The 19,321-nt window shown below is 45.3% G+C and overlaps 2 protein-coding genes across 2 annotated transcripts; both read left to right on the top strand.

Annotated features, from left to right (window-relative positions):
* The first annotated feature begins 662 nt into the window (after positions 1-662).
* LOC102456073 (olfactory receptor 51G2-like) lies at positions 663-3,811 on the top strand. The gene is made up of 2 exons (XM_006132431.4): positions 663-694; positions 2,836-3,811. Exons 1-2 carry the CDS (start codon positions 663-665, stop codon positions 3,809-3,811), a joined length of 1,008 nt encoding a protein of 335 aa, XP_006132493.4.
* A 1,825-nt stretch (positions 3,812-5,636) lies between these two features.
* Positions 5,637-10,373, top strand: LOC102456313 (olfactory receptor 51G2-like). Its single transcript, XM_025189338.2, has 3 exons — positions 5,637-5,661; positions 6,572-6,647; positions 9,398-10,373. Exons 1-3 carry the CDS (start codon positions 5,637-5,639, stop codon positions 10,371-10,373), a joined length of 1,077 nt encoding a protein of 358 aa, XP_025045123.2.
* The last annotated feature ends 8,948 nt before the right edge of the window (positions 10,374-19,321 follow it).

The following is a 19,321-nucleotide window of genomic DNA, read 5'->3' as shown; positions in this document are numbered from 1 at the left end:
TTACAGTGGGGAGGACAGAGTTAAGCACGTTTTGAAGAGCTCTAAACATTCCTGATTTACACCACACAATGTGTCTAATCTGTGGGTATTTTGGGGAAATATTTCCTGGGGCAGGCTTTGTCTCACCTGCATATTGAAAGGATCAGTCCTCCTTTCTCCAAATCATCTGGCACTGGCTACTGAATCCTGGTACAATTGGGCAGTTGCTCTCTGTGTTAGCTTGAAACGTACCAGACCCTTGCATGGGGAGAACATTCAGGGCCTGGGAGATGGAAGAGAAACCTGTAGGACAATCGGTATCTCTGGATTCAGACAACACTGGTGGGCAAAATGCTTCAGCTTCTCTTGCAGGGATTCCTGGGGCTCAGAGTCTTTCACTGGGAGCATGTGTTGAAGTTAAGAGACTTGTATTGAATTCAAACCTCCAGACCTGGACTGATGTCATTGAAAACAATGTCATTGAATTAAGAACCCCTATGATTTTCTAGCAACTTCTCCAAAGACCCAGTGTCATAATGTGGACTCTCTGGAGAGGAGAAAATAAACAGATAAATATACACTGAGGCAATGACGGACATTTAGAAATAGTGTCAATGGAAGACAAATATATTGAATGATTATTTTCACCACATACATGGCATGTTCGCACACGTTATGCAACCATGGACCACATAAGACCACAAGTAGAGAGAGGGTAAGTTTAGAAGATAGGATACACAAAGAACAAGTTAAAAATCACTTCAGAAAGTTAGATGTCAGCAAGTCACCAGGTTCTAATGAAATGCATCCCAGGATACCCAAGGAGCTTATAGAGGAGGTATCTGAGCCTTTAGCTATGATTTTTGAAAAATCATGGCAGACAGGGGAGATTCCAGAAGACTGGAAAAGGGCAAATATTGTGCCCATCTATAAAAAGGGGAATAAGAACAACCCAGGAAACTACAGACCGGTCAGTTTAACGTCTGTCCCAGGGAAGATAATGGAGCAGGTAATTAAGGAAATCATATGCAAACACTTGGAAGGTAATAAAGTGATAGGGAATAGCCAGCATGGGTTTGTGAAGAACAAGTCATGCCAAACTTATCTGATAGCTTTCTTTGATAGGATAACGAGCCTTGTGGATAAGGGAGAAGCGGTGGATGTCATATACCTAGACTTTAGTAAGGCATTTGATACGGTATCGCATGATATTCTTATTGATAAACTAGGCAAATATAACTTAGATAGGGCCACGATAAAGTGGGTGCATAATTGGCTGGATAACCGTAGTCAGAGAGTTGTTGTTAACGGTTCTAAATCCTGCTGGAAAGGGATAACAAGTGGAGTACCTCAGGGGTCTGTTTTGGGACCCGTACTGTTCAATATCTTCATCAATGACGTAGATATTGGGATAGAGAGTACACTTATTAAGTTTGCAGATGATACCAAACTGGGTGGGGTTGCAACTTCTTTGGAGGATAGGGACATAATTCAAAATGACCTTAGCAAGTTAGAGAAATGGTCAGAGGTAAACAGGATGAGGTTTAATAAAGAGAAATGCAAAGTGCTCCACTTAGGAAGGAACAATCAGTTCCATACATACAAGATGGGAAGCGACTGTCTAGGAAAGAGCATGGCGGAAAGGGATCTAGGGGTCATAGTGGACCACGAGTTGAATATGAGTCAAAAGTGTGATGCTGTTGCAAAAAAAGCAAATATGCTTCTAGGTTGTACCAACAGGTATGTTGTAAGCAAAACTCGTGAAGTCATTCTTCAGCTCTACTCTGCACTAGTTAGGCCTCAGCTGGAGTACTGTGTCCAGTTCAGGGTGCCACATTTCAAGAAAGATGTGGAGAAATTGGAAAGGGTACAGAGAAGAGCGACAAGAATGATTAAAGGTTTAGAGAACATGACCTAAGGAGCCAGGCTTCATGAACTGGGCTTGTTTAGTTTGAAAAAAAGAAGATTAAGGGGGGACATGATAGCGGTTTTCAAATATCTAAAAGGGTGTCACAAGGAGGAAGGAGAAAATTTGTTCCTCCTGGTTACTGAGGACAGGACAAAGAGTAATGGGCTTAAAGTGCAGCAGGGGAGGTTTAGATTGGACATTAGGAAATGTTCCTAACTGTCAGGGTGGTCAAATATTGGAATAAATTGCCAAGGGAGGTGGTGGAATCTCCCTCTCTGGAGATATTTAAGAACAGGTTAGATAGACATCTGTCAGGGATGGTGTAGACGGAGCTTGGTCCTGCCTTGAGGGCGGGGGACTTGACTCGATGACCTCTCGAGGTCCCTTCCAGTCCTATTATTCTATGATTCTATGATTCTATGGTGATGTGAAGGGCCAGAAAGGGTGTCTGTAGGAAGGTCCCAAATGGAAATTCAGACAGTGCTCAAGTAAGCTGCAATACTTCCTGACACAATGTATTAAAGAGTCTAGGAGTTTAGGAGGAAACAAACAAAGCCTGCATGTTTATCTTGGTAACCAGAATACCCAATAACAACGGTGAGGAGAAATTTAAAACTCTTGGAAGAGCCTACGCATCACTGATTGCACCCCAAAATGAATCTAATTTGTGTGTGTTGGGGGGAAAGATTGCCTCAGAGCAGGTTTCGTTATTCCTATTTCAAGGCTTCGTCCATCTTCCTCCATTGCTTCTGGCACTAGCCACTGAAGACTGAATTGATGGACTGCAGGTCCGTTCCAATCTGGCAGAGTCTGTCTTCCTGTCAGTGCTGTAAATCCAACATTATGTCTGGCTGGTCTTCCTTGAGCTCCTGGGTATGTATTGACCTTCACTAAGAGCAGAAAACTACCTCGTTAAATATCATTGAATCTCTTCTTGTTGCTTTCAGGAAGAAAAGTTCCAAACTCCTTGTATCTGCTCGGCACATGAAGTCAGATATCAATGACACCACATTCTCACATGTCATGTTCCTTCTCTCTGGGATACCTGGACAGGAAGACTTCCATCTCTGGATATCTATCGCCTTTGGTTTAATTTATGCTATTGCGATAGTAGGCAATTCTGTCATTCTACTCATTATAAAAACTGAGCCAAGCCTCCATGAGCCCATGTACATTTTCCTTTCCATTTTGGCTCTCACAGACCTTGGCTTTTTGATCGTTACCATGCCGACGACATTGGGCCTGTATTTCTTTAACTTTAGGGAGATCAACCTCCATGCCTGTATTTTCCAAATGTACTTTGTTTACGTTCTTATAGTCACTGAATCTGGTGTGCTCTTGTCGATGGCCTTTGACCGCTTCATCGCCATCAGTTACCCGCTGAGATACAGTTCCATCCTAACCCTGTCGACAATAGCCAAGATAGGGCTGGTGAGTGTGATAAGAGCACTTACTTTAGTATTCCCATTCCCTGTTTTACTGATACAGTTCCAATACTGTCGATCCAATGTCCTTACCCTTTCCTACTGCAGGAATGAGGACATTGGGAGGTTGGCTTGTTTGGATGAGGGATTAAGAGCCATGTACGGCTTAACCATTAAAATCGTTACAATGGGGTTGGACTTGCCGCTCATTTTCTTTTCTTACGTTATGATCCTCAAAACAGTGCTGCGCATCGCATCCCAGGTGGAGAGCCTTAGGGCCCTAAACACCTGTGTCTCCCACTTCTGCGCTGTCCTCCTCTTCTATACACCAGAGTTCAGCTTGTCGGTGATACCCATATTTGTGAAGGACGTGTCTCCTTTGCTTCGGATTATTCTGAGCTACGTCTCCCTGCTTGTCCCACCCCTGATGAACCCGATCGTGTACAGTGTGAAAAGCAAACCCCTGCGTGCGAGGATAATCAAGGTATTCATCAAGTGAAAGGACCGTTCATCATCCCTCTGCAGTGCTGATGACACCGGAGACAGAAAAACACGCCATAGTCACCTATTCGATCCTGAATCATTAAATTTGAGAGGACATGAACTACTGATTGCCACTATTTAAAGAAAGGTTCAGATGGAATCTAAAACAGAGGGTACTGGGCTCATGACTGTTTTGTACCCCCTTTGTTTTATGAATTTGACCTATGGATACAATTATTTGTAAGTGAAAGATGTTTTAAACAAAGAACCCCATGTAACTTACCAACGATATATCACAATCTGCGATATCAATACATATGATTTCTCTTGCACGTAAAGTTAGAGATGTTGGGTAGGGAATGTGTTATGGTTTTAAAAGTACAAAGGAAAGCCAGCAAGGCTGTTTCCAATGATGGGACATTTCAAAGTCTGGGCTATTGCCTGTAAACACCCGATTTGTCTTTTAAGCCTAAGCAACAGTTGGTCTGAGGTAAACATGTGACCACCCCAACTGATAGGGTCTGATCATTTAATTTTCCTTGAGAATTAGGAGAGAGAACTACAATTTCCTGCCCAAAGTGAAATCTATAAGATAATGGGAAGTAAGCTGTCACTTAGTCTTTGGAGTAAGAGAATAAACTGAAGACCCCAGGGTTAAAGGATCTTCCCTGGCATGGAAAAAAGAAGAGTTTTAGGGTAACTTTGCTGTAAGCTCGAGTGTTTTAGAACTATTTCTGCTGTTTCTGTTATTTTAAATTTGTAATTTCCTTTGCTCTGCCTGTTTTCACTTGTAGCTGCTTGACCCCTACTGATTGTACTTAATAAAAACAATTTTATTGATTATCAGACTGAGTGCAAATAATTGTTACCTGGGGGAGCAATCAGTGTGCACATCCTCCTTTCATTGTTAAAGGCAGCTACTCATAATGATTTAATTTGGGTTCTGATCGCATTTGGGGAGTGGGCTTCCTGATTGCTGTGCCTGAATCTGCATTCTCATCAGACCTAAACAGAGTTATTGTCTCTATTTCTGTTTGTGGGTTGGATGGGGGTTTTTTTCAGCTCGGTGTCTTGGCTGGTGGAGACCAGAAGATCTGGCCCAGCAGGGCAGGGTGATGAGAGGCCCCAGAAAGCATGGGGCAAGTGTCAACAGAGTGCAATTTCTGTAGACTTTTCAGAAAAAAACCCTAAAGTAGAGACATAACCTAACTGACGCCATTCTCCTAAACTATTTACCCATCTTCCAGTTAGCACTTTTGTAAAACACAGGGGCTATGTCTAGACTGGCATGATTTTCCGCAAATGCTTTCAACGGAAAAGTTATTCCGTTAAAAGAATTTGTGGAAAAGAGCGTCTAGATTGGCACGGACGCATTTCCCCAACAGCACTTTTTGCAGAAAAGCGTCCGTGCCAATCAGACGCGGTTTTGCGCACGGAAGCCCCGATCGCCATTTTCGCTATCGGGGCTTTTTTGTGCAAAACAGTTTTCAGCTGTCTACACTGGCCCTTTTGCGCAAATCATTTCCAGAAAAGGGCTTTTGCCCGAATGGGAGCAGCATAGTATTTGCGCAAGAAGCACTGATTTCAGACAGTAGAAAGTCAGTGCTTTTGCACAAATTCAAGTGGCCAGTGTAGACAGCTGGCAAGTTTTTCCGCAAAAGTAAGTGCTTTTGCAGAAAAACTTGTCGGTCTGGACGCAGCCATGGTGTGCCCATTGTGTCGCCCCCTATTTCCATAAACCACGTGATTATAATTCCAGAAAGATTGATCCTGCTTGGTTTTAGTGGTATCCACTTGAATGATTTCAGCATTTGAAACAATTTATTAATGGACGTCGCCCAATGCCCAAGGGCATGAACTTAGCAGGTTCGGCACTTTAAGCAGTTTACGGTCAACCCTTAACCCATGACCAAGGGCAAAAGTTTATATTTCCTCATACTTGCCTCATCCTGAGGCCCTCCTGCACCAAACTTTAACAGCACCTGGCTTCTAAGCCAGAACTCTTGTCAAGCCAGAGAACGCTGTACGGACTCCTCCTCAGCCCTTTTCCTGTCATATTTTCCCCAAATTTTTCAGTGGTCACACTCACAAATACACCCATTGTCTAAATTAACCATTCATGTGCCTTTAGGGGCTGCACACTATAAGATATGCCCAGTGAGGGCCTATAGTCTCCTCTTTTCTTAAATGTGTCTGTCCATCTAAATTCCATTTTCTCATATTCAAATGGGAACTCTTTCATCTGTCAGGGATCCAACACTTCCTCCTCTCAACATCCTTGGGCACACTCTCCAGTAACCCAGCACAGATATAGAGATCAGTCACTCTGTCTTGACCTGATGCACCAGACCGGGGGCATCATACTACATTTTGATCCAGTCCCTCTCACACAGCATTCTGCAGCAATCTGAGGGAAATGTCTATGGATGGAGGTTTGTGGAAATTCCCTTCCCTGGCCAGCAGCCTGTATGGTCAATACAGGAGAGGGGACCGCTGCAAAGACATTTGTTTCTTTGTTTACATACATAGTTAGTTAAGTGAGATCACAGCTCTAACAGCATCTACCTACCATTCAGCTACATCCGAGGAAGGCAGCCTTGGGCACTAATTGAAACTACATGAACAGTGCTGACTAGACTAGATTCCAAGAATGGAGCCTGCAGAAAGCCAAACAACTCAAGTTCCCTGGTGGCCAAGGGGCCCCCAAGGGAAGGTACGAACATGCTACTTAAAGGCAGTTGCCTCCCTAGCTGAACACTCACTGCCTTCTGTCCAGGCTGTCTCTGTGGTGACTTCCTCTCCTTGAAGGTGAAGACCTCCGGTGTCAGCGGCTCCCTTCTAGCAGGAACTGGGTACGTTGGCAGGTTTCACTGTCTGTTACATGCCAACTGCTGGGGTAAGGCTGCAGGCTGTTTGCATTGGCTGCTGTTCTGTGCAGCAGCAGAGGACTCAGCTGGGCTGTCGGGGTGACTCGGGGTGACTCAGAGTGACAGGGCTGGGGGGCAGGCAGTTGTAACAAGCTGGGAACTCCTGTGCTACACCTGCCTGTGCTCCATACATCTCTTTTGAGCAGAAAGAGATTTCCAATGTAGTTGGAGTGTTAAACCCTCAGCGCCTTGAGACAGGTTTTTTAAATTGGGTCATAAGGAGGAGAGAAAAAACTTGTTCATTTTGGCCTCTGAGGATAGAACAGGAAGCAGCGGGCTTAAACTGCAGCAACGGAGGGTTAGGATGGACATTAGGAAAAAGTTCCATCTGTCAAGGTGGTTAAACACTGGAATAAATTGCCCAGGGAGGTTGTGGAATCTCCATCTCTGGAGATATTTAAGAGTAGGTTAGATAAATGTCTATCAGGGATGGTCTAGATAGTATTTGGTCCTGCCATGAGGGCAGGGGAATGGACTCGATGACCTCTCCAGGACCCTTCCAGTCCTAGTATTCTATGATTCTATGCTTTGTTATTTTTTCAAGGCCTACCAGACTGTTTTTTGTTTTTTTAAGTGTATCCCGTACAGACTAACTCGGGTAACCCCCTGAATCTTCTGCAATTTTTTTGTTCTACTAGCTCTTTGTGCAGCGAACAGTCCTATGATATTGTCTCCTGGTAACTGAGCAGAGGCTGTGTCATATATTGATGTTCAGGAGGTTCAGGAAGATAATCCTGGTGGAAAAGCTATGCAAGACTTAGGGAAAAGTCCTGAGTGTGAGATGGTGACCATTTATGCCTATCAGCTTTTGCAGGAGCATGGCTGAAGTCACTGACACACTCAAGTGGCTATTAGTGGAAATCTAGTGTTTGCCCAGTCACCCATTTGTGCTCCCAACCCCTTCCTCCCATCAGCTGAAGTTGCTGTCTCTGTTCACTTAGAATGTACCAGACCCTTCCTGGGGAGAGCATGCAGATCCCGAGAGAAGGAAGAGAAGCCTGTAGGATGATCCATATCTCTGGATTCAGACAACACCAGCAGGCAAATCACTTCAGCTTCTCTTGCGGAGATTCCTGGGGCTCAGAGTCTGTCATTGGAAGCATGTGATAAGTTAAGAGACTTGTATTGAATTCAAATCTCTAAATACGGACCGATGCCATTGAAATCAATGTTATTGTATAAAGAACCCTTAAGAATTTCTAGCCCTTCTCCCAAGTGTTAGTGGCGTAATCTGGACTCCCAGGAGTGGTGAAAGTACATACATACATAGTTATATATATATATTTGCACACATCATGCTGCAATGGGTCACACAGAGAAGTGAAAGGCCAGAATGGGTGTCTGTAGGAAAGTCACAAAGGTAAATTCACACATTCCCCCACAGGTTGGGGAACTCCTAGCCCCAGATACTAAAGGGTCTAGGAGCTAATGAGGATTCAAAGAGGGACTGCATGTTTATAGCGGTGGTCAGTAAACCGAGTTACAGTGGGGAGGACAGAGTTAAGCACGTTTGGAAGAGCCCTAAACATTCCTGATTTACACCACACAATGTGTCTAATCTGTGGTTGTTTGGGGGAAATATTTCCTGGGGCAGGCTTTGTCTCACCTGCATATTGAAAGGATCCGTCCTCCTTTCTCCAAATCATCTGGCACTGGCCACTGAATCCTGATACAGTTGGGCAGTTGCTCTCTGTGTTAGCTTAAAACGTACCAGACCCTTGCATGGGGAGAACATGCAGGGCCTGGGAGATGGAAGAGAAACCTGTAGGACAATCGGTATCTCTGGATTCAGACAACACTGGTGGGCAAAATGCTTCAGCTTCTCTTGCAGGGATTCCTGGGGCTCAGAGTCTTTCACTGGGTGCATGTGTTGAAGTTAAGAGACTTGTATTGAATTCACACCTCCAGATCTGGACTGATGCCATTGAAAACAATGTCATTGAATTAAGAATCCCTAAGAATTTCTAGCAACTTCTCCACAGATCCAGTGCCATAATGTGGACTCTCTGGAGAGGAGAAAATAAAGAGATGAATATACACTGAGGCAATGACAGACGTTTAGAAATAGTGTCAATGGAAGACAAATACATTGATTATTTTCACCACATACATGGCATGTTCGCACACGTCATGCAGCCATGGACCACATGGAGATGTGAAGGGCCAGAAAGGGTGTCTGTAGGAAGGTCCCAAATGTAAATTCACACAGTGCTCAAGTAAGCTGGAGAACTCCCTGACACAATATTTTAAAGGGTCTAGGAGTTTAGGAGGAAACAAACAAAACCTGCATGTTTATCTTGGTAACCAGAATATCCAATTACAATGGTGAGGAGAAATTTAAAACTCTTGGGAGAACCCACGCATCACTGATTGCACCCCAAAATGAATCTAATTTGTTTGTGTTGGGGAGAAACGTTGCCTCGTAGCAGGTTTTGTTATTCCTATTTCAAGGCTTCGTCCATCCTCCTCCATTGCTTCTGGCACTAGCCACTGAAGACTGAGTTGATGGACTGCAGGTCTGCTCCAGTGTGGCAGAGTCTGTCTTCCTGTCAGTGCTGTAAATCCAACATTATGCCTGGCTGGTCTTCCTTGAGCTCCTGGGTATGTGATCACCTGCACTAAGAGCAGAATACTACCTCCTTAAATATACTTGAATCTCTTCTTGTTCCTTTCAGGAAGAAAAGTTCCAAACTCCTTGTTTCTGCTCGGCACATGATGTCAGATGTCAATGACACCACATTCTCACATGTCATGTTCCTTCTCTCTGGGATACCTGGACAGGAAGAATTCCATCTCTGGATATCTATCGCCTTTGGTTTAATTTATGCTATTGCGATAGTAGGCAATTCTGTCATTCTAGTCATTATAAAAACTGAGCCAAGCCTCCATGAGCCCATGTACATTTTTCTTTCCATGTTGGCTCTCACAGACCTTGGCTTTTTGATAGCCACCATGCCAACAACACTGGGCCTTTATTTCTTTAACTTTAGGGAGATCAACCTCCATGCCTGTTCCCTCCAAGTGTACTTTGTTTACGTTCTTATAGTCACTGAATCTGGTGTGCTCTTGTCAATGGCCTTTGACCGCTTCATCGCCATCAGTTACCCGCTGAGATACAGTTCCATCCTAACCCTGTCGACAATAGCCAAGATAGGGCTGGTGAGTGTGATCCGAGCACTTACTTTCGTAATCGGATTCCCTGTTTCCCTGAGACAGTTCCAATACTGTCGATCCAATGTCCTCATCCTTTCCTATTGCAGGAATGAGGACATTGTGGGGTTGGCTTGTTTGGATGAGGGATTAAAAGGCTTGTACGGCTTGATCGCTAAAATCTTAACAATGGGGTTGGACTTGCCGCTCATCTTGTTCTCTTACGTGATGATCATCAAAACCGTGCTGAGCATCGCATCCCAGGTGGAGAGCCTTAGGGCCCTAAACACCTGTGTCTCCCACTTCTGCGCTGTCCTCCTCTTCTATACACCAGAGTTCAGCTTGTCGGTGATAACCAGATTCGTGAAGGACGCGTCTCCTTTGCTTCGGATTATTCTGAGCTACGTCTCCCTGCTTGTCCCACCCCTGATGAACCCAATCGTGTACAGTGTGAAAAGCAAACCCCTGCGTGAGCAGATAATCAAGGTGTTCGCCAAGTGAAAGGACCGTTCATCACCCCTCTGCAGTGCTGATGACACCGGAGACAGAAAAACACGCCATAGTCACCTATTCGATCCTGAATCATTAAATTTGAGAGGACATGAACTACTCATTGACAGTATATAAAGAAAGGTTCAGATGGAATCTAAAACAGAGGATACTGGGCACATGACTGCTTTGTACCCCCTTTGTTTTATGAATTTGACTTATGGATACAATTATTCGTAAGTGGAAGAGGCTTTAGACAAAGAACCTCATGTAATTTACCAACGTTACATCACACTCTGCGATATCAATACATATGATTTCTCTTGCATATAAAGTTAGAGATGTTGGGTAGGGAATGGTTTATGGTTTTAAAAGTACAAAGGAAAGCCAGCAAGGCTGTTTCCAATGATGGGACATCTCGAAGTCTGGGCTATTGCCTGTAAGCACCCAATTTGTCTTTTAAGCCTAAGCAACAGTTGGTCTTAGGTAAACATGTGACCACCCCAACTGGTAGGGTCTGATCATTTAATATTCCTTGAGAATTAGGAGAGAGAACTACAATTTCCTGCCCAAAGTGAAATGTATAAGATAGTGGGCAGTAAGCTGTCACTGAGTCTTTGGACTAAGAGGATAAACCGGAGACCCCAGGGATAAAGGATCTTCCCTGGCATGGAGTTTTAGCTGAAAAAAAGAAGAGTTTTAGGGTAACTTTGCTGTAAGCTCGAGTGTTTTAGAACTATTTCTGCTGTTTCTGTTATTTTTAATTTGTAATTTCCTTTGCTCTGCCTCTTTTCACTTGTAGCTGCTTGACCCCTACTGATTGTACTTAATAAAAACAATTTTATTGATTATCAGACTGAGTGGAAATAATTGTTACCTGGGGGAGCAATCAGTGTGCACATCCTCCTTTCATTGTTAAAGGCAGCTACCCAGAATGATTTAATTTGGGTTCTGAAGGCATTTGGGGAGTGGGCTTCCTGATTGCTGTGCCTGAATCTGCATTCTCATCAGACCTAAACAGAGTTATTGTCTCTATTTCTGTTTGTGGGTTGGATGGGGTTTTTTTCAGCTCGATGTCTTGGCTGGGGGAGACCAGAAGATCTGGCCCAGCAGGGCAGGGTGGTGAGAGGCCCCAGAAAGCATGGGGAAGTGTCAACAGAGTGCAATTTCTGTAGCCTTTTCAGAAAAAAACCCTATCGTAGAGACATAACCTAACTGACGCCATTCTCCTAAGCTGATTACGCTGTTTACGCTGTTTACACTTTTTCTGGTTAGCACTTTTGTAAAACACAGGGGCTACGTCTAGACTGGCATGATTTTCCGCAAATGCTTTTAACGGAAAATTATTCCGTTAAAAGCATTTGTGGAAAAGAGCGTCTAATGGGCACGCACGCTTTTCCGCAAAAGCATTTTTTTCAGAAAAGCGTCCGTGTCAATCTAGACGCGGTTTTGCGCACGGAAGCCCCGATCGCCATTTTCGCCATCGGGGCTTTTTTGTGCAAAACAGTTTTCAGCTGTCTACACTGGCCCTTTTGCGCAAAAGCATTTCCAGAAAAGGGCTTTTGCCCGAACGGGAGCAGCATAGTATTTGCCCAAGAAGCACTGATTTCAGACAGTAGAAAGTCAGTGCTTTTGCACAAATTCAAGCGGCCAGTGTAGACAGCTGGCATGTTTTTCCGCAAAAGTAAGTGCTTGTGCCGAAAAACTTGTCGGTCTAGACGCAGCCATGGTGTGCCCGTTGTGTCGCCCCCTATTTCCATAAACCATGTCATTATAATTCCGGAAAATTTGATTCTGCTTGGTTTTAGTGGTATCCACTTGAATGATTTCAGCATTTGAAACAACTTATTAATGGACGTCGCCCAATACCCAAGGGTATGAACTTAGCAGGTTCGGCACTTTAAGCAGTTTACGGTCAACCCTTAACCCATGACCGAGGGCAAAAGTTTATATTTCCTCATACTTGTCTCATCCTGAGGCCCTCCTGCACCAAACTTTAACAGCACCTGGCTTCTTAGCCAGAACTCTTGTCAAGCCAGAGAAGGCCATACGGACTCCTCCTCAGCCCTTTTCCTGTCATATTTTCCCCAAATTTTTCAGTGGTCACACTCACACATACACCCATTGTCTAAATTAACCATTCATGTGCCATTAGGGGCTGCACACTATAAGATATGCCCAGTGAAGGCCTATAGTCTCCTGTTTTCTTAAATGTGTCTGTCCATCTAAATTCCATTTTCTCATATTCAAATGGGAACTCTTTCATCTGTCAGGGCTCCGACACTTCCTCTTCTCAACATCCTTGGGCACACTCTCCAGTAACCCGGCACAGCTATAGAGATCAGTCACTCCGTCTTGACCTGATGCACCATACCGGAGGCATCATACTACATTTTGATCCAGTCCCTCTCACACAACATTCTGCAGCAATCTGAGGGAAATGTCTATGGATGGAGGTTTGTGGAAATTCCCTTCCCTGGCCCGCAGCCTGTGTGGTCAATACAGGAGAGGGGACCGCTGCAAAAACATGTGTTTCTTTGTTTACATACATAGGGTATGTCTACACTACAAAGTGTAATGGACGTTAGTTAGTTCAATCGAACTAATGGACGTTAGTACGAACTAACTTTAATAGGCGCTACGCTAGCGCTCTGCTAGTTCGAATTTAATTCGAACTAGCGGAGCGCTTAGTTTGAACTAGGAAAACCTCATTTTACGAGGATTAAGCCTAGTTCGAACTAGCTAGTTCGAATTAAGGGGTGTGTAGCCCCTTAATTCGAACTAGTGGGAGGCTAGCCCTCCCCAGTTTTCCCTGGTGGCCACTCTGGCCAACACCAGGGAAACTCTATTGCCCCCCTCCCGGCGCAGGACCCCTTAAAGGGGCACGGGCTGGCTACGGTGCCCGTGCCAGGTGCAAGCCTGCCAGCACCGAGCCAGCAGACCCTGCACCTGGCACGGATCAAGCCACCCACTCGATGCCCCCCAGCCCTCCCCCTCTTCCCGTGACCAGGCTGGCGTCTCCCGGGAGCTTGCCCTGGACCGCAAGAGGCGGGCACCCGCCTGGTCTAGTGTGGACATCGTGGACCTCGTCCACGACCTCCGCACTAGGCACAGGAAAGTGGCTGGCTAGGGCAGGAGAGCTGACAGCCTGGCCACCCAGGAGCAGGTGTGCATGAAAATCAAGGTGGTCCACTGAGACCCTCGACCCTGAGCCCTGAGCTTACAATGGCCATACTGGGTCAGACCAAAGGTCCATCTAGCCCAGTAGCCTGTCTGCTGACAGCGGCCAACCCTAGGGATCCTGGAGGGGATGGACTGAAGACAGTGACCAAGCCATTTGTCTCGTGCCATCCCTCTCCAGCCTTCCACAAACCTTGGGCAGGGACACCACTCCTACCCCCTGCCTATTAGCACTCCATGGACCCAACCTGAATGACTTGATCTCACTTCCCTTTAAACTCTATTCTAGTTGTAGCCTTCACAGCCTCCTGCAGCAAGGAGTTCCACAGGTTGACTCTTTACTTTGTGAAGAAGAACTTTCTGTTACTAGTTTGAAGCCTGCTACCCATTCCTTTCCTTTGGTGTCCTCTAGTCCTTCTTTATGGGAACTAATGAAGAACATTTCTGCATGCACCCTCTCCACCCAAGTCCTGCTTTTAGAGAAATCTATCCTGTCCCCCCTCCGTCTCCTCTTTTCTAAGCTGAAAAGTCCCAGTCTCTTTAGCCTCTCTTCATATGGGACCTGTTCCAAACCCCTGATCATTGTAGTTGCCCTCCCCTCTCCCACCCTCTCTCTTCCCCTCTCCCACCTCCTTTTCCCAGTCTCCCCCAGTTTTGTTCAATAAAGACAGATTCCATTTTTGAACACAATTGTCCTTTATTTTGTACATCAAGAAGAGGAGCTAGGGAAGGGTAAGTGGAAGGAGGTGAGGGAGGAATGGGGTACGCGCCCCCAATGGGGAGGACTGGGCTGGCTCTGCGGGCTTCTGGGGGTGGAAGCTCTCCTGCAGCCCCCCATTTACCCCCTCTCCCCAGATGGCAGCCTGCGGCAAGTGCAGCCGGGCTGATGGCCGAGTGCTGTGATGTGCCCAGTGTGGGCACTCCGGGCACTCCAAGCCAGGACTGCTTGCAAGCAGGGCACCCCTGAGAACTGTCTGTCCAGGGTGGGGTTAGGGACCCTTTAAGCACTGCCCTCGGCTAGCCTGAGACAGCATCTCCACGCTCTAAGTCCTCCTCTGATGCCCTGCCGGCACTGCTTCCGGCCATCCTTAAGCCTGGTTCAGGGTCCACTTACTGTGGACATGCTAGTTCGAATTAGCAAAACGCTAATTCGAACTAATTTTTTAGTCTGGATCCGTTAGTTCGAATTAGTTTAGTTCGAGCAGCTCTTCCAGGAAGGACTGCTTGGCTAAGATGGAGTTCACCTTTCCAGGAGCGGGAAGGCCTTGTTTGGACACAGACTGCCTAACCTTGTGAGGAGGGCTTTAAACTAGGTTTGTTGGGGGCAGGTGAGCAAAGCCCACAGGTAAGTGCTGAATGTGCGGGACTGGGAGATGGGTTGGAAATGGGGGGGACTACAGCCTATAATGGCAAGGAGAAAGGAGGGTCAGGGCACAACAGGGAGGCAAGATCAAATCAGTATCTTAGATGCCTATATACAAATGCGAGAAGTATGGGTAATAAGCAGGAAGAACTGGAATTGCTAACCAATAAAAACAACTATGATATCATTGGTATTACAGAAACCTGGTGGGATGGGACGCATGATTGGAATGTTGGTATGGAAGGGTACGGCTTGCTCAGGAAGGACAGACAGGGAAAAAAGGGAGGAGGGGTTGCCTTGTATATTAAAAATGTACACACTTGGACTGAAGTGGAGATGAATGTAGGAGATAGCTGTGTAGAGAGTCTCTGGGTTAAGCTAAAAGGGGTAAAAAACGAGGGTGATATCATGCTAGGAGTCTACTACAGGCCACCTAGCCAGGTGGAAGAGGTGGATGAGGCCTTTTTTAAACAATTAACAAAACTATCCAAAGCCCAAGATTTGGTGGTGATGGGGGACTTCAACTATCCAGACATATGTTGGGAAACTAACACAGCGAGGCACAGGCTATCCAATAAGTTTCGGGACTGCATTGGAGACAACTTTCTGTTTCAGAAGGTTGAAAAAGCTACCAGAGGAGAAGCTGTTCTGGATTTGGTTTTAACAAATAGGGAGGAACTAGTTGAGAACTTGAAAGTGGAAGACAGTATAGGGGACAGTGATCACGAAATAATAGAGTTCATGATCTTAAGGAAAGGTAGAAGGGAGACCAGCACAATTGAGGTAATGGATTTCAGGAAGGCAGATTTTGATAAGCTCAGAGAACTTGTAGGTAAGGTCCCATGGGAAGCAAGACTGAAGGGAAAACCAACTGAGGAGAGTTGGAAGTATTTCAAAGGGACGTTGTTAAGGGCCCAAAAGCAAACAATTCCGCTGAGTAGGAAAGATAGAAAATATGGCAAAAGACCAACTTGGCTTAACAAGGAGATCTTGCACAATCTCAAAAAAAAAAAGGAGTCTCATAAAAAATGGAAACTAGGACAAATAACAAAGGATGAATATAGGCAAGCAACACGGGAATGCAGGGGCAAGATTAGAAAGGCAAAGGCACAAAATGAGATCAAATTAGCTACAGGCATAAAGGGAAACAAGAAGAACTTTTATAAATATATTAAAAGCAAGAGGAAGACCAAGGACAGGGTAGGCCCACTGCTTAGTGAGGAGGGAGAAGCAGTAACAGGAAACTTGGAAATGGCGGAGATGCTCAATGACTTCTTTGTTTCGGTCTTCACCGAGAAGTCTGGAGGTGTGCCTAACGTAGTGAATACAAGCAGAGAGAGGGTAAGTTTAGAAGATAGGATACACAAAGAACAAGTTAAAAATCACTTAGGAAAGTTAGATGTCAGCAAGTCACCAGGTCCTGATGAAATGCATCCCAGGATACTCAAGGAGCTGATAGAGGAGGTATCTGAGCCTTTAGCTATGATCTTTGAAAAATCATGGCAGACAGGGGAGATTCCAGAAGACTGGAAGCCTTGTGGATAAGGGAGAAGCGGTGGATGTCATATACCTAGACTTTAGTGAGGCATTTGATACAGTCTCACATGATATTCTTATTGATAAACTAGGCAAATATAACTTAGATAGGGCCACGATAAGGTGGGTGCATAATTGGCTGGATAACCGTAGTCAGCGTTGTTGTTAACGGTTCTAAATCCTGCTGGAAAGGGATAACAAGTGGAGTTCCTCAAGGGTCTGTTTTGGGACCCGTACTGTTCAATATCTTCATCAATGATGTAGATATTGGGATAGAGAATACGCTTATTAAGTTTGCAGATGACACCAAACTGGGTGGGGTTGCGACTTCTTTGGAGGATAGGGACATAATTCAAAATGACCTTAGCAAGTTAGAGAAATGGTCGGAGGTAAACAGGATGAGGTTTAATAAAGAGAAATGCAAAGTGCTCCACTTAGGACGGAACAATCAGTTCCATACATACAAGATGGGAAGCGACTGTCTAGGAAGGAGCATGGCAGAAAGGGATCTAGGGGTCATAGTGGACCACAAGTTGAATATGAGTCAACAGTGTGATGCTGTTGCAAAAAAAGCAAATATGATTCTAGGTTGTATCAACAGGTGTGTTGTAAGCAAAACTCGTGAAGTCATTCTGCCGCTCTACTCTGCACTAGTTAGGCCTCAGCTGGAGTACTGTGTCCAGTTCCGGGCGCCACATTTCAAGAAAGATGTGGAGAAATTGGAAAGGGTACAGAGAAGAGCGACAAGAATGATTAAAGGATTAGAGAACATGACCTATGAAGCCAGGCTTCATGAACTGGGCTTGTTTAATTTGGAAAAAAGAAGATTAAGGGGGGACATGATAGCGGCTTTCAAATATCTAAAAGGGTGTCACAAGGAGGAAGGAGAAAATTTGTTCCTCTTGGTTTCTGAGGACAGGACAAGGAGTAATGGGCTTAAAGTGCAGCAGGGGAGGTTTAGATTGGACATTAGGAAAAAATTCCTAACTGTCAGGGTGGTCAAATATTGGAATAAATTGCCAAGGGAGGTGGTGGAATCTCCCTCTCTGGAGATATTTAAGAACAGGTTAGATAGACATCTGTCAGGGATGGTGTAGACGGAGCTTGATCCTGCCTCGAGGGCGGGGGGCTGGACTCGATGACCTCTCGAGGTCCCTTCCAGTCCTATGATTCTATGATTCTATGAATTAACTAATTCGAACTAAGTTAGTTCGAATTAACGTTGTAGGGTAGACGTACCCATAGTTAGTTAAGTGAGCTCACAGCTCTAACAGCATCCTCCTACCATTCAGCTACATCCGAGGAAGGCAGCCTTGGGCACTAATTGAAACTACACAAACAGTGTTGACTAGACTAGATTCCAAGAATGGAGCCTGCAGAAAGCCAAACAACTCAAGTTCCCTGGTGGCCAAGGGGCCCCCAAGGGAAGGTACGAACATGCTGCTTAAAGGCAGTTGCCTCCCTAGCTGAACACTCACTGCCTTCTGTCCAGGCTGTCTCTGTGGTGACTTCCTCTCCTTGAAGGTGAAGACCTCCGGTGTCAGCGGCTCCCTTCTAGCAGGAACTGGGTACGTTGGCAGGTTTCACTGTCTGTTACATGCCAAGTGCAGGGCTAAGGCTGCATGCTGTTTGCATTGGTTGCTGTTCTGTGCAGCGGCAGAGGACTCAGCTGGGCTGTCGGGGTGACTCAGAGTGACAGGGCTGGGGGGCAGGCAGTGGTAATAAGCTGGGAACTCCTGTGCTTCACCTGCCTGCACTCCATACATCTCTTTTGAGCAGAAAGAGATTTCCAATGTAGTTGGAGTGTTAAACCCTCAGCGCCTTGAGACAGGTTTCTAAAAGGGGGTCATAAGGAGGAGGGAAAAAACTTGTTCATCTTGGCCTCTGAGGATAGAACAAGAGGCAATGGGCTTAACCTGCAGCGAGGGACAGTTAGGATGGACATTAGGAAAAAGTTCCTAACTGTCAAGGTGTTTAAACACTGGAATAAATTGCCCAGGGAGGTTGTGGAATCTCCATCTCTGGAGATATTTAAGAGTAGGTTAGATAAATGTCTATCAGGGATGGTCTAGATAGTATTTGGTCCTGCCATGAGGGCAGGGGACTGGACTCAATGACCTCTCCACATCCCTTCCAGTCCTAGTATTCTATGAGTCTATGTTTTGTTAGTTTTTCAAGCGCTACCAGACTGTTTGTTGTTTTTTTAAGTGTATCCCATACAGACTAACTCGGGTAACCCCCTGAATCTTCTGCAATTTTTTTGTTCTACTAGCTCTTTGTCCAGGGAACAGTCCTAAGGTATTGTCTCCTGGTAACTGAGCAGAAGCTGTGTCATATATTGATGTTCAGGAGGTTCAGGAAGATAATCCTGGTGGAAAAGCTATGCAAGACTTAGGGAAAAGTCCTGAGTGTGAGATGGTGACCATTTATGCCTATCAGCTTTTGCAGGAGCATGGCTGAAGTCACTGGCACACTCAAGTGGCTATTAGTGGAAATCTAGTGTTTGCCCAGTCACCCATTTGTGCTCCCAACCCCTTCCTCCCATCAGCTGAAGTTGCTGTCTCTGTTCACTTAGAATGTATCAGACCCTTCCTGGGGAGAACACGCAAGTCCTGGGAGGAGGAAGAGAAGCCTATAGGATGATCCATATCTCTGGATTCAGACAACACCAGAAGGCAAATCACTTCAGCTTCTCTTGCGGAGATCCTTGGGGCTCAGAGTCTGTCATTGGAAGCATGTGATAAGTTAAGAGATTTGTATTGAATTCAAACCTCTAAATCCAGACTGATGCCATTGAAATCAATGTTACTGTTTAAAGAACCCTTAAGAATTTCTAGCCCTTCTCCCAAGTATTAGTGGCGTAATCTGGACTCCCAGGAGT

This window comes from Pelodiscus sinensis, chromosome 1, assembly GCF_049634645.1.
Source record: "Pelodiscus sinensis isolate JC-2024 chromosome 1, ASM4963464v1, whole genome shotgun sequence".
Classification (NCBI taxonomy): Eukaryota; Metazoa; Chordata; order Testudines; family Trionychidae; genus Pelodiscus; species Pelodiscus sinensis.
The sequence above is the reverse complement of the archived record's forward strand: the minus strand, read 5'-3'. Positions and strand labels throughout refer to the sequence as shown.

What these genes read in the sequence shown, in the direction of transcription:
- LOC102456073 (XM_006132431.4), top strand. Translation starts at nt 663, where the DNA reads ATGGACCACATAAGACCACAAGTAGAGAGAGG. An exon ending in AGACCACAAGTAGAGAGAGG is followed by an intron (nt 695 to 2,835) that starts GTAAGTTTAGAA and finishes TGTTGCTTTCAG; the next exon opens with GAAGAAAAGTTCCAAACTCC.
- LOC102456313 (XM_025189338.2), top strand. Translation starts at nt 5,637, where the DNA reads ATGCCCAAGGGCATGAACTTAGCAG. An exon ending in CAAGGGCATGAACTTAGCAG is followed by an intron (nt 5,662 to 6,571) that starts GTTCGGCACTTT and finishes CCTTCTGTCCAG; the next exon opens with GCTGTCTCTGTGGTGACTTC. An exon ending in TCCCTTCTAGCAGGAACTGG is followed by an intron (nt 6,648 to 9,397) that starts GTACGTTGGCAG and finishes TGTTCCTTTCAG; the next exon opens with GAAGAAAAGTTCCAAACTCC.